This window comes from Engraulis encrasicolus, chromosome 4, assembly GCF_034702125.1.
Source record: "Engraulis encrasicolus isolate BLACKSEA-1 chromosome 4, IST_EnEncr_1.0, whole genome shotgun sequence".
In the NCBI taxonomy this organism is placed as follows: Eukaryota; Metazoa; Chordata; class Actinopteri; order Clupeiformes; family Engraulidae; genus Engraulis; species Engraulis encrasicolus.
Genome location: NC_085860.1, coordinates 31,047,146 through 31,059,645, shown reverse-complemented (window position 1 = coordinate 31,059,645; position 12,500 = coordinate 31,047,146). Strand labels below are relative to the sequence as shown.

The 12,500-nt window shown below is 41.8% G+C and overlaps 1 protein-coding gene across 1 annotated transcript in view; it reads left to right on the top strand.

The window, feature by feature from the left end:
- LOC134447616 (anoctamin-9) overlaps positions 1–12,500 on the top strand; it is a 23,452-nt gene that overhangs the window by 1,259 nt on the left and 9,693 nt on the right. The window contains exons 2-11 of the mRNA XM_063197152.1: positions 4,887–4,961; positions 5,506–5,628; positions 6,234–6,373; positions 7,336–7,400; positions 7,573–7,631; positions 9,765–9,844; positions 10,540–10,674; positions 10,963–11,056; positions 11,349–11,409; positions 12,300–12,382. Of these exons, the coding sequence (XP_063053222.1) occupies positions 4,887–4,961; positions 5,506–5,628; positions 6,234–6,373; positions 7,336–7,400; positions 7,573–7,631; positions 9,765–9,844; positions 10,540–10,674; positions 10,963–11,056; positions 11,349–11,409; positions 12,300–12,382 (915 nt within the window). The remainder of the gene's footprint in view (positions 1–4,886; positions 4,962–5,505; positions 5,629–6,233; positions 6,374–7,335; positions 7,401–7,572; positions 7,632–9,764; positions 9,845–10,539; positions 10,675–10,962; positions 11,057–11,348; positions 11,410–12,299; positions 12,383–12,500) is intronic.

Here is a 12,500-nt window from a genome sequence, read left to right as displayed (position 1 = left end):
CTGTGCAAGCAATGAGGTGCTCATCTGTACCGGGTGAAGTGTTAGTCCAAAAGAGGAAGGAAGAAGCAGAGGCACTCTGAGATTTGAGAAAAATATAAAAAAAAGCTTTTAATTTAACATGGCAACACATGGGCCTACGCATTGCGGCCATAGGGTCATTTCACGTGAAATCAGACACTTTGGGACCCGACCGACCCGGATTTCGATCATACTTGGTGTGCCTTTTCAGTAGCAAGGTAGCACCCCAGAACTGCATTGGTTTGAATCTGACACTAATATTAAGGGAGAAACAGACTAGGAAAGGTTCACATGTGAGGGTAGGACACATACATTATATACATTCAGTCTTGAATATATCAGTCAGTGTTAGTCACAAAAAGATGCCTGTGGTGTTGTTTGAAAGCTCTTTTCTGGCTCTACATATTACACAATCACCTTGGAATACAACTACTCTCAGAATATGAATTATGATAAATTGAAAAATTAAAAATTGAATATCTAAAAAACCTATATTTTAATATTGCCAGTTCCTTGTCCAAACGTAGCCGGCAATGTCATGAGCAGCACCTAAAATGCTGGTGTTCGGTTTGTTATTCATTTCAGAGAGAATTTGACTCACAAATATGGCGTCATACAGACCACTTACTAATAATATGGTAATACCATAGTAGCATCACATGACAAAACAAAAGCAAAACAAAAATGGTCAGTGTCCATGGTCCCAGGTTTCAGAAACTAAGGCAGATGTCCATTTATACACACCAAATGATGATATGTGAATGTTTGAACATTCCTTCTCTGTGTACCTGTGCCATCTTCCCTTTACCGTACTTTAAAGAGATAATCAATGGCTACACTCTCATTTTGTACTCTACCAGTGCATTTGAAGCAGCAGCTGTGTCTTTTGTAGATAATGTATAAGTACGTCCCGTTGCAGTTACAGGTTCCACTACCAGAAGCACATCCTGATGATCCATGACAAGTCTATCTGGTCTGAAGGGAAAAGTGAAGGATGGAGATGGCCCATGAGGATGCAGGAAGTTCAGTTTCACCTCTCCAGTGCTCGGTATACATTCCTCAGCACATGCTAGCCACCAATTGCCATCATATACAGCTACAACATACCCTTTGATGCTTGAAAATGTAACACATTCCTTTACTGAGCTCACTCTTTCAACCCTGCCTTCTCTGAATGCTGAAAATGGCCTAACTTCCACTGTGTCCATTGACAATGGGCAGAAGCTGTGTAGTTTTTGAGTACCTGGAATAGTTCTTGCAGATTCAAACCTTTTCTCAGCTTCATGATGGTACATCTCTGTTGTGGCAAACTGGCAATGGATGTTCTTGACATTATCCTTGACAAATTCAAACAGTTGGTATGGCGTTACAATTTAATTGTCAATAGGACGTTGCAGACTTCCTGCACAATATAAGAACCTTAAAAACACAACAAATTTGTGCCACCACGAGGCAGATTTTCACATACCTGCAGAGTGGCACTTTTTTGCCACATCACATGGCAAAGGTCCATGTGATGGCGTTGGAGGGACAGTTAAATGGCTTGCTGCACGAGCAAGTCTGCAACGTCCTATTGACAATTAAATTGTAACGCCATACCAACTGTTTGAATTTGTCAAGGATAATGTCAAGAACATCCATTGCCAGTTTGCCACAACAGAGATGTACCATCATGAAGCTGAGAACCTGTTGAAAAGGTTTGAATCTGCAAGAACTATTCCAGGTACTCAAAAACTACACAGCTTCTGCCCATTGTCAATGGACACAGTGGAAGTTAGGCCATTTTCAGCATTCAGAGAAGGCAGGGTTGAAAGAGTGAGCTCAGTAAAGGAATGTGTTACATTTTCAAGCATCAAAGGGTATGTTGTATCTGTATATGATGGCAACTGGTGGCTAGCATGTGCTGAGGAATGTATGCCGCGCACTGGAGAGGTGAAACTGAACTTCCTGCATCCTCATGGGCCATCTCCATCCTTCACTTTTCCCTTCAGACCAGATAGACTTGTCATGGATCATCAGGATGTGCTTCTGGTAGTGGAACCTGTAACTGCAACGGGACGTACTTATACATTATCTACAAAAGACACAGCTGCTGCTTCAAATGCACTGGTAGAGTACAAAATGAGAGTGTAGCCATTGATTATCTCTTTAAAGTACGGCAAAGGGAAGCTGGCACAGGTACACAGAGAAGGAATGTTCAAACATTCACATATCATCATTTGGTGTGTATAAATGGACATCTGCCTTAGTTTCTGAAACCTGGGACCATGGACACTGACCATTTTTGTTTTGTTTTTGTTTTGTCATGTGATGCTACTATGGTATTACCATATTATTAGTAAGTGGTCTGTATGATGCCATATTTGTGAGTCAACTTCTCTCTGAAATGAATAACAAACCGAACACCAGCATTTTAGGTGCTGCTCATGATATTGCCGGCTACGTTTGGACAAGGAACTGGCCATTTTAAAATATAAGTTTTTTAGATATTCAATTTTTAATTTTTCAATTTATCATAATTCATATTCTGAGAGTAGTTGTATTCCAAGGTGATTGTGTAATATGTAGAGCCAGAAAAGAGCTTTCAAACAACACCACAGGCATCTTTTTGTGACTAACACTGACTGATATATTCAAGGCTGAATGTATAGTGTCCTACCCTCACATGTGAACCTTTCCTAGTCTGTTTCTCCCTTAATATTAGTGTCAGATTCAAACCAATGCAGTTCTGGGGTGCTACCTTGCCACTGAAAAGGCACACCAAGTATGATTGAAATCCGGGTCGGTCGGGTCCCAAAGTGTCTGATTTCACGTGAAATGACCCCATATTGGCCTTCATAAGGGCATATTGCATATGATTTAGTTGTTGCTATAGCAGTGCAATTTCAGACAGTCGTTGAAAATACTACTGTAGGGGTGTACAGTAAGTCTATGGCTTCCCACACACCCATGCACAGAGAAGCTAAATATAGTTACAGCAAAAATCAGTAGTATCATTTTCTGTACCTGTTTAGCATCTTTCTGAAGTCTGTCACTGAAACACTACGTAGATGCCTGCTCTAAGCGGTTCTCTGGTCTTTCCTGAAACTAGCCTAATATGTGAACAAAGACTGATGCGTTCCTGTTAACCTTAGTCACCCTTACAGTATTACAGTGAGTATCCTAAGGGGAAAGTCACTCTAACCTGGTGTCATATATCCAAGTATCTCTCTCTCTCTCTCTCTCACACACACACACACACACACACACACACACACACACACACACACACACGATGCACCCTTGCATCCCCACGCACACACCCAGCCACACACTCTCACTCACACACAAACATACACATTGTGGCACAGATCTCATATCTCACGATTAACATTCCTTTAAGTGCTTCTGCCATGGTCAAATTGCTGTCAGAGTCATTCCATACATTCTTGAGGGGAATCAGTTCGTGTGATTAGGTCAAGGGCTGAGACTTGCCATGAGGGCGTGTGATTATTTCTGTCACGTTGTCGTCACCAGCGTGTCTGAAAATACCATCACCACAGCCAGTCATCCTCAGTAACTGCAACTACCATTCTTTCACACTGTGTAAACAAACACCTATGTTTTGAGGCGTGGAGGAGAATAGACCATGTGTAGACTAAAAAGGCTAAATGAAGGCTATTTATGGGCACACCTCTCTTTTCTTGGCCCCGAGGACTTCTGTCTCAGTATCACTGTCTGGTGTGAAACTTGGCTTGTGGCAAGTTTCTGGTGTGTTTCAAAAAAGTATTTTCTTTTGTTGCATCATAGGACGTCACCATGTGCACTTGTGTCACTGGTATCTGTTTTCATCGTTTTAATCTGAGAACTGGACCCACATGCTTATCTATATCTTTAGTAGGATATTATGAACATGCATACAGTATATGGCAATGTTTCTTAACTGGTGGGTCGAGACCCAAAAGACGGTTGTGGAGTGGTCCTGGGTGGGTCGCGGAGCTGTGGTGTTAAAATGTATTACATGTAATGTATTATTTTATTGCCAGTTCCAAAATTGAGACTAAACATAGTAATACATAAATGACTGTCATGTTGAAGAGAGGGTGAAAAAATGTTAATACTCTTCTAAATGCTGATGCAAAACATGCTGCATGTATGCTACGACATCAAATGCATGGTAATATGACTGATCATTAAAATAAATTGACCTGTTTCCGACAACGTCCAACAAAAAATTGGGTCGCAACATAATGTCCGTGGACACTTTGTGGGTCCCAGGACCATTCCGGTTAAGAACCAGTGGCGTATGGGACATGCCAGGTCTTGAAACATCCAAGTACACGCTAGACCAGGGATGGGCAATTATTTTGGGCCAAGGGCAACAATGTGTTGAGAATATTGACCAAAGGGCCAGATGTCGCATGCAAAGTCGCCAGTGTCAATAATGAGAAATAATTTACGCTGTTAGCTATCTCATTCCTGAACATTGTAATGTAATGAATTTAAATTAATACCGTATCCTATGTACTTGGCTAATTTCAAAACCACAAACCCTGTGTTGTGGGTAGGCTTTTTAAAATGTAGGGTGAGAGTAACTGCCTGTCTTCTAAAGCCCTTGTGAGCCATAAGAAATTACTTGGCGGGCCAACTGGACTTTCTTACATGCCTAGATAGTGCTTCTTTAGAAATGCTATCCCAACACATTTCCTAGAGTGGTCCATAATGGGACATTAGCAATACAGTACTAGTTAGTTAGGCCCATCATAATATCATGGACTCCAAACAATCAAATACGGCTGCTCGCATCAAGCTGTCCGTGTTGTGAGGCATACAACGTATGCAGCTGCAGTGTAGTGTAACATCATGCTGTTTGCCTTGTGTCTCTGTAGGGTAGCATCGACCTTCTGGAGGTGATCGGAGTAGTCAACGAGAAGGGCAGCACAATTCATCTTCCACCCTCAGTGGTAAGGAGGAAATGGTTTCAAAAGATTCATACCATAAAGTTATTAAAGGTTTGCAGAAATGTGTTGCATCCACACAGAGCCATGGAAGTACTGTGGAAGTACCTACCAGTGATACCTTTTTGCCAGAGGTAGCCAAAGTAAAAGTACAAGTAAAAAAATCTTCTTCCGAAACAAGTAAATTAATTGCGTAACTGGTCTGCTGATGTACTGTCTTTTAATTTTTTATGTCTTTAGTTTTTTTCAGTATAAACAATGTGTAGACTCCTCATTAGGTACAATGTAATAACTGGTATAGCAGCTATGTAATATCATGTGCTAGTGTTGTACTTACAGCATGCCTGTACATTTAGTAGGCCTACTTCTACATTACTTTGGCCACCTCTGGCAGTGGGCAATGGAGATGCAGCTCATATTCCCAGTCCCATGTGTGGGAGGCAGTGTACTGTAGATATTGAATTACAGATGTTTGCATGGCATGTTTGCAGAACTCTAAAAATTAAATGTGACACTATTAATTACTAAATGATCCTGTTTGTTCTCCAAGCACACCCCTCTGACCTATGACTATGTGTTGGTGGCGGACCACGTGGAGGACCTCAGCAGCGAGGTGTCCAGGAAGCAGGTGGCCTTCATCAACGCCCTGAAGGACAAAAAGTTGAAGATAGCGGTGAGTGGCCATCTACTGTTATGACTTAAGGAAGAAAAATCCGCACTCACAAACTGCGTCTCATTATTTATTTATATTACCACCACGTCCAAACAACAAACGCGTTTCGGCTATCAAGCTTTCATCAGTGTGTGGCTTGATAGCCGAAACGCGTTAGCTTTTTGGATATGGTGGTAATATAAATAAATAATGAGACGCAGTTTGTGAGTGCGGATTTTTCTTCCTTAAGTTTATACATTTTATCGCGCACCCAAAGACTTTCGTTTTTCCAAGAAGTTGGGCGCGTCCTCTGCCAAAACTTGACATCTACTGTTATGAACCAGCTGGGGTGGATTCCAATATGCGGACTTTCATCCTCCCTTGCCTCACTTGCCTGCTTTTGACCTCATGATGACGTCACTGACGACATAAAATTAATTCAGTATCTTGCAAAAGTGCAATTTCTTCATCGTGAACTTTATAATTGGAAACTCTTCCAAGCTCAAAGAAGAAGTCTAGTTGTTTGCAGCTAGATCCTTTGGCGTACGCAATGTGCGTTTGAATCAATCGGGACCTTCTATGATGTCAATTCACCATATACTGTGTCATGTTTGTCTTTCCCTTAGAAACTCTTTGACAATGACAAAGTGTTTTATGGCATTAAAGCGCCTAAGGAGATCTTCGAGAAGTACAGATACCTGTTGAAGGTTTCCGATGCCTGTAACTGGAGCTATGAACAGCAGGGCATTGTCCCCCTCTCCACAAGGTATGTTGTAGTCCTGTGCTACGGGTAGCCTTTTTGGTGCAAATGGGATCACTGCTAACCAGACTCACTGTTTACTGACAAAACTCAACTACATTAGAACAACATTGTTATGATTGGAGAGAAGAAACTGGTGTAGCGGACAGTGATCCTTTTCATCGAAGCATTAGTCCTCATGATGTGAAATCTCGGTTTCTTCTCTCCAGTTGAAGAGTTTTTGACACACCAGGTGATAACACAGAAGCGTGTGGAATTACTCCTTTAACATTGCTGCGACCTTACAGAGAAAGTTGATGAACAGATTAAGACATCGCAGATTAAGGTTATGATATACGTGTATATTACTGACACATGTATTGTATATACTGGACTTACTCAAGGGCACAGCCCTACTTAGCACTGTAATACATACCCATTGTGTGGCCTAATCCTGTGCTGACATGAAGCAATATACAGTAGTCAGAAGGGTTGTACACTCCTCAAAGCAATGTAATACATCATCAGCTTTCGTCTTATTGTCACCCTATGAAAGTTTTTTTGTTTCCTTTATGTGAAGTAATCTGAGCAACACAACTGTAAATGCATCAAAGGCATCAAAGGGACCTATTACTGGCCCTGCTGTGGCCAACCGGTAGGGCACTCGTCTGCCATGCGGCCGGCCCGGGTTCAATTCCCGGCCCGGGTCATTTGCCGACCCCTCCCCGTCTTTCTCCCCATTCGCTTCCTGTCCACCTCTCACACTGTCCTATCATCAATAAAGTCATCAAAGACCAAAAAAATATTCAAAGGGACCTATAACTTTATTTGTTTGACGTTTACATGATCACTTGTCATGTCCTTTTGGTTCCATCATAGTAGCTACTTTTTGTTACCTTTGTAGTGCATTTCTATACAAAGTATCTTTATGTTTTTACTGCATTTTGGAGTCTAAAGTGAACGTTCTCTGTTTTCATTTTCTCCTCCAGGATAAGGATAGTGAACTTTATTTTGCATCATACCTGTCTATATGATACAAAAGGTGACACAGGAGGTGAGTACAAAGTACAACTCCCAAAAATCACACCCTTGTTATAAACACTTGATCAAAAATTACTTCACAAAGCGATGTGCTAATGACATTCTGAAGTGGTGTTTTGTCATTGTTCTCTTCTCTCTCTCTCTCTCTCTCTCTCTCTCTCTCTCTCTCTCTCTCTCTCTCTCAGAATACCTGCAAGACCTGATTAAGAAGAATGTATTCGAGGCCGAGTTTTGTTTACATGAGGTGAGTAAAAACAAGGAAGTGACATCATCGCGCTTGACATTTTAGAAAGGTAGCTGGGGTTGAAGAAGTACGTAGACTGTGTGCTGGAGTAGTGTAGTACAGCAGTGTCAGTGTTGTTTTGGAAGTTAAAAATAATTAAACAAACTTGACCTATGCAGGTAGGGCGCGCACAGTATCACATTTTCTTCATGCCAGGGGACTACCCAAACAAATCATCAGCTAGAAGAATGTGATCTCCTCCTCATAACGTTGTATCTCTTCTACCGTCGCTACTGTCACTGGAATTAGCCCGCATGGGGTGCAGTGGCTTGCTGTCGTTCACACCCTGATGTGGTTAAAAATATCTGCCTGAATAGAAGAGAATAAAGGCTTTGAGTGACCTGAGATGAAACTTGGCATGGAATCCCCCACAGAGTCAAATGTCATCTTTGTTAAAAAACAGCAGACTACGTCAAACAATTAAGCTGGAAGCCATTACCGATTGCAGATTGTGGTGAGTGTGCTCAGGCAGTTGTGTGGGTATGTGCGTAGGTGCATGTGTTGTATCTGTGTGTGTCTGACAGCAAATGTATGGTAGTGTATGCATCACTGTCACAAGCACCTCTATCAATGGTAGACACCCCAATCTTTGAAAGAAAAAAAAACCCCACCATGGATTCCTTGCTACTATCCTCTTGAAAAGTGCAAGAAAAATCCCAGCACACCATGTAATGCATGCACTGTGTTTTTGGGGTAAGGGCTTTTAAGCCCTTATTCAAACAGGACAGTGTGAGAGTGTGACAGGAAACGAATGGGAGAGGGAAATTCCCCCAGGCTGGAATTGAACCAGGGCCCCCGGTGTAACAGGATAGTGCCTTCACCGTTTGAGCCACAGCCGAGGCCATTTACTGTATTAAATACTATTCTGAGGATGGCTGAAATGTTGGGTGGAATGGACGATGTTGATGTGCAAGATTTTTCTTCTATTTCTTTTTTTTTTTTTTTTTAAAGATATATTTATTGATTTCACATATAAAAGTACAATTAACATTGAAAGCTTCAATTTCCTTTTTTTTCCTTTCAAACATTTTCATTCCCCCATCCCCCTCTGCCCTCCTCACTACATACAATACAGTGTGCATATAACAATATGGTTAAATAAGCTACTTTCAGAAAAACACATGTCCCTTCCACTGGCAACCATCAAAAAATATAAATAGAAAACAAAGAAAACCCAACATATAGACATCCTTTCACTTAGCACATGCAAGATTTTTCTTCTATTTCTGAAAGATATCCTTGGTCATATCTAATGCACCCATTATAGAGATGTGCACCATTGCTCTATTCTGAGCTTCTGTTCGCTTAACACAGAGAAGTGCACATAATGAGCTGGCTGATCCTAGTGTCTGGCTGACGAGTTGTGTTAATGGGGATCCGCTGGTTCAGCACAAGCTTGGAGTGAATATGTGGTAGCTGGACATGGCATTATATCCTATTCGCCTGTGATAACAGTGCACACCAGCATTCACCACATCCACATGTGCAAACGTGTCGGGTATTGACAAGAAAGTGAAAGCCCATTGGGAAACTCCAACTCCCATTGTCATTGTGACACAGCACTCCACAGCACACAAGTGAACACTGCACACAACGAAATTGCATTTATGCCTCACCCGTGCAAGGGGGCAGCCCTCAGTGGCGCCCCATGGGGAGCAGTGCAGTGGGACGGTACCATGCTCAGGGTACCTCAGTTATGGAGGAGGATGGGGGAGAGCACTGGTTGATTACTCCCCCCACCAACCTGGCGGGTCGGGAGTCGAACCGGCAACCTCTGGGATGCAAGTCTGACGCCCTAACCGCTCACCCATGACTGCCCAAGGCGCATGAGCGATACAACTGCATATTGAAATTGGCAGGAATTCTGTTCTAATTAGCTGATCTAGTGCCCGGCAGATGAGTTGCAGTAATTGGGTTCTGCTGGTTTAGCACCAGGTTGGATGGAATGAATAATTGGCAGAACATGGCAGCATATTCTACCTAGCTGTGATAACGGTGTACACCACACTTAGACTTGTGTCTCTTGTCATGTGTCGTATGTTACAGTGCTGTACAGTATATGTTATGTGTCTATTATTATGTGGTGCTTTGCAGAAAAAGGAGCAGAAGGAGCTGAGGATGAGCTGGGCTCGCTGGTCTGCCTGTTTCCAGGGGCAACCGATTAGTAATGTGAGGTATTTACACAAAGATTCATACGCACATTCTCACTTTCTCCACTTATTACAGTTTTTCTCAATTGGTTTTGTACATTTCGCACAACAGAATAATCATTCTCAAAACTTCTTGCTCAATTGTGACTTCCTGCTGTTACCTGTGCGCATGGTAAAATACGTTTCTCATAGTTTTCAGCATTTAGCAAATGCTTTCATCACCATGCAAATGGTTGTGTACAATTCTCAGTGTTTTTGTACATTATCAATTGATTTTGTCGTGTTCTGCAAAATGCTTTGTTATGATAATCCATGAAAGATCTCACTTCCCAAAACATTTACACAGTGAAATAATATTTTGATGGCTCTGACACGTTCACAGACAAAAAAAAACTGTTTTTGAGAGACTGGCCAAGGGTTTTGAGCAAGAGATTGGGTTTTGCAGGTCATCCATGGTGTTTTGCCACTTGTTAAATCTTTTTTGGAAATGAACGTGATGTTTTGCAAAATGCGAGTAAGATTCGAGAAATCTACAAAACCAATTGAGAAAAACTGTAATGTGCTTGAAGAAGTAATGGAAGAATGTCTATACAGTATATTGGTTCATAAATTCCTGATGGATTTCTTCCCTGGTCTTTGGTTTTGTTATTTAGAAGGAATCTTCAGTGTTTTGTGTGTATGTACATCGATGTAAACGTGGCATTTTTGTCATGCGACAGGAACTATTTTGGTGAGAAGGTAGCGCTATATTACTTGTGGCTGGGCTGGTACACCTTTCTCCTCATCCCGGCAGCTCTCCTCGGCATCATAGTTTTCCTCTACGGCCTGGCCTTCTACCAGAGCAGCCCACTCATGTATGTATAAAAAGCATGCATACATGCACACAGGCTCACATGCACACACGCACACATGTATGCTATGCACATGCACGGATGCAAGGACGTGCACACACACGCACACGCACACACACACACACACACACACACACACACACACACACACACACACACATATGCACATGCACATGCACATGCACATACTGTATGGACACACACACACTCAAGCATGCACGCATAAATATTAGAACTTACTGAAATTACTGTATGTTGTTTCACATTTTTCTCTCCGTGTTTGTCTGGCAGAAAAGAGGTGTGTGAATCTGATACAGTCATGTGCCCCCTGTGTGACAAGAAGTGCAAAGTGTGGAGTCTTAATGAGACCTGCTCTTATGCAAAGGTGGGTCTCTCTCACTCGCTCACCCCCACGCACGCGCGCACGGAGGCACGCAGGCACGCACAGGGGCGCGCACACACACACACACACACACACACACACACACACACACACACACACACACACACACACACACACACACACACACACACACACACACACACAGTTTATGCACACCATGGTTTGTTGAGACATATTTTTTTCTTCAGTTTCAAGAGGCACATACAGTTATTACTGTACTTTTATATTAAGATAACTATTTATTATTATAAGACTTTCTTTCTCTATGTTTTAGATGAACCTTCTTTTTGACAATGAAGGCACTGTGGCATTTGCCATGTTTATGGCTGTATGGGGTAAGTTCTCTGCACAAAGGCACATATCACTCACCTTCCTCTTATGCCAGTGATTCTCAAAGTGTGGTCCGGGGACCACTGGTGGTCCGCGACAGAGCTCAGGTGGTCCGCGAGGGGATTTCTACTTTTCCAAGACAAACTAGCAGCAGTATATTTGTAACATAATTACAAAGCTAAACAAAGCTGAAGTCTTATTTTCACCGCAATAAGACAGGCTTGTGATTTCAATCGAAATTATCAGCGTCAAATTATCACCCCTCAACTGTCAATTCCGCTGACAGGTGGTCCCAGAACATTTTTGGGGCGGACAAAGTGGTCCTCGGTCTAAAAAAGTTTGAGAAACACTGCTTATGCATTGTCAAAACAGTTGAATGTTTGTTTGTTTACTTTAGATATTTCTCTTTCATTGATGTAGTGGTTAATTACATGTCCCAATATCAGTCACTTAGTTACACTTCATTTTACTGTCCTTTTAACATTGATTACCTTAACCCATTTTGTCCTGGAGACACATATACGCTGCATTCAGGATTTTTAGATTTTAGCTGTTTTATTAAAAATGTGGGTAAGTTAGAGCTGAATGAACACATTCTAAGGCAAACAGAGGGTCCTAGCTTTTAAATGTAACTCATTTCATGTTTGTATGTGCTTCGGAGGCTGAGATATTTAGGATTTAATAGGCAGAGGGCACCCTTTCCCAAAAAGGGCTTAGGACAAAATTGGTTAATTACAGCCCCTGAAACATTATTTACAATGTATAAATATGTCACGTGATTTACTTGTACTGTACTTGATGGTGTATGTGTAGATACACTAAAATGTACCGTATTGTGTTATTGTTCTATCAAACAATCCATTTAATTCTTTATTGCCTGAAACTTCCCCTACAGCTACAGTTTTCCTGGAGTTCTGGAAGAGACACAGAGCCTCTTATGTCTGCGAGTGGAAGGTATTCGATTGGTCAGAGGAAGAGGTAAGAAATAAGAAAAGGTAGACCAATTTGGGCTTTTCTCGACAATTTTATATTGGTATAACGAAAGTCTTAGTGATAGTGGAGTCGTTTATCACAGCATTTTGGCATGGCCATTAAT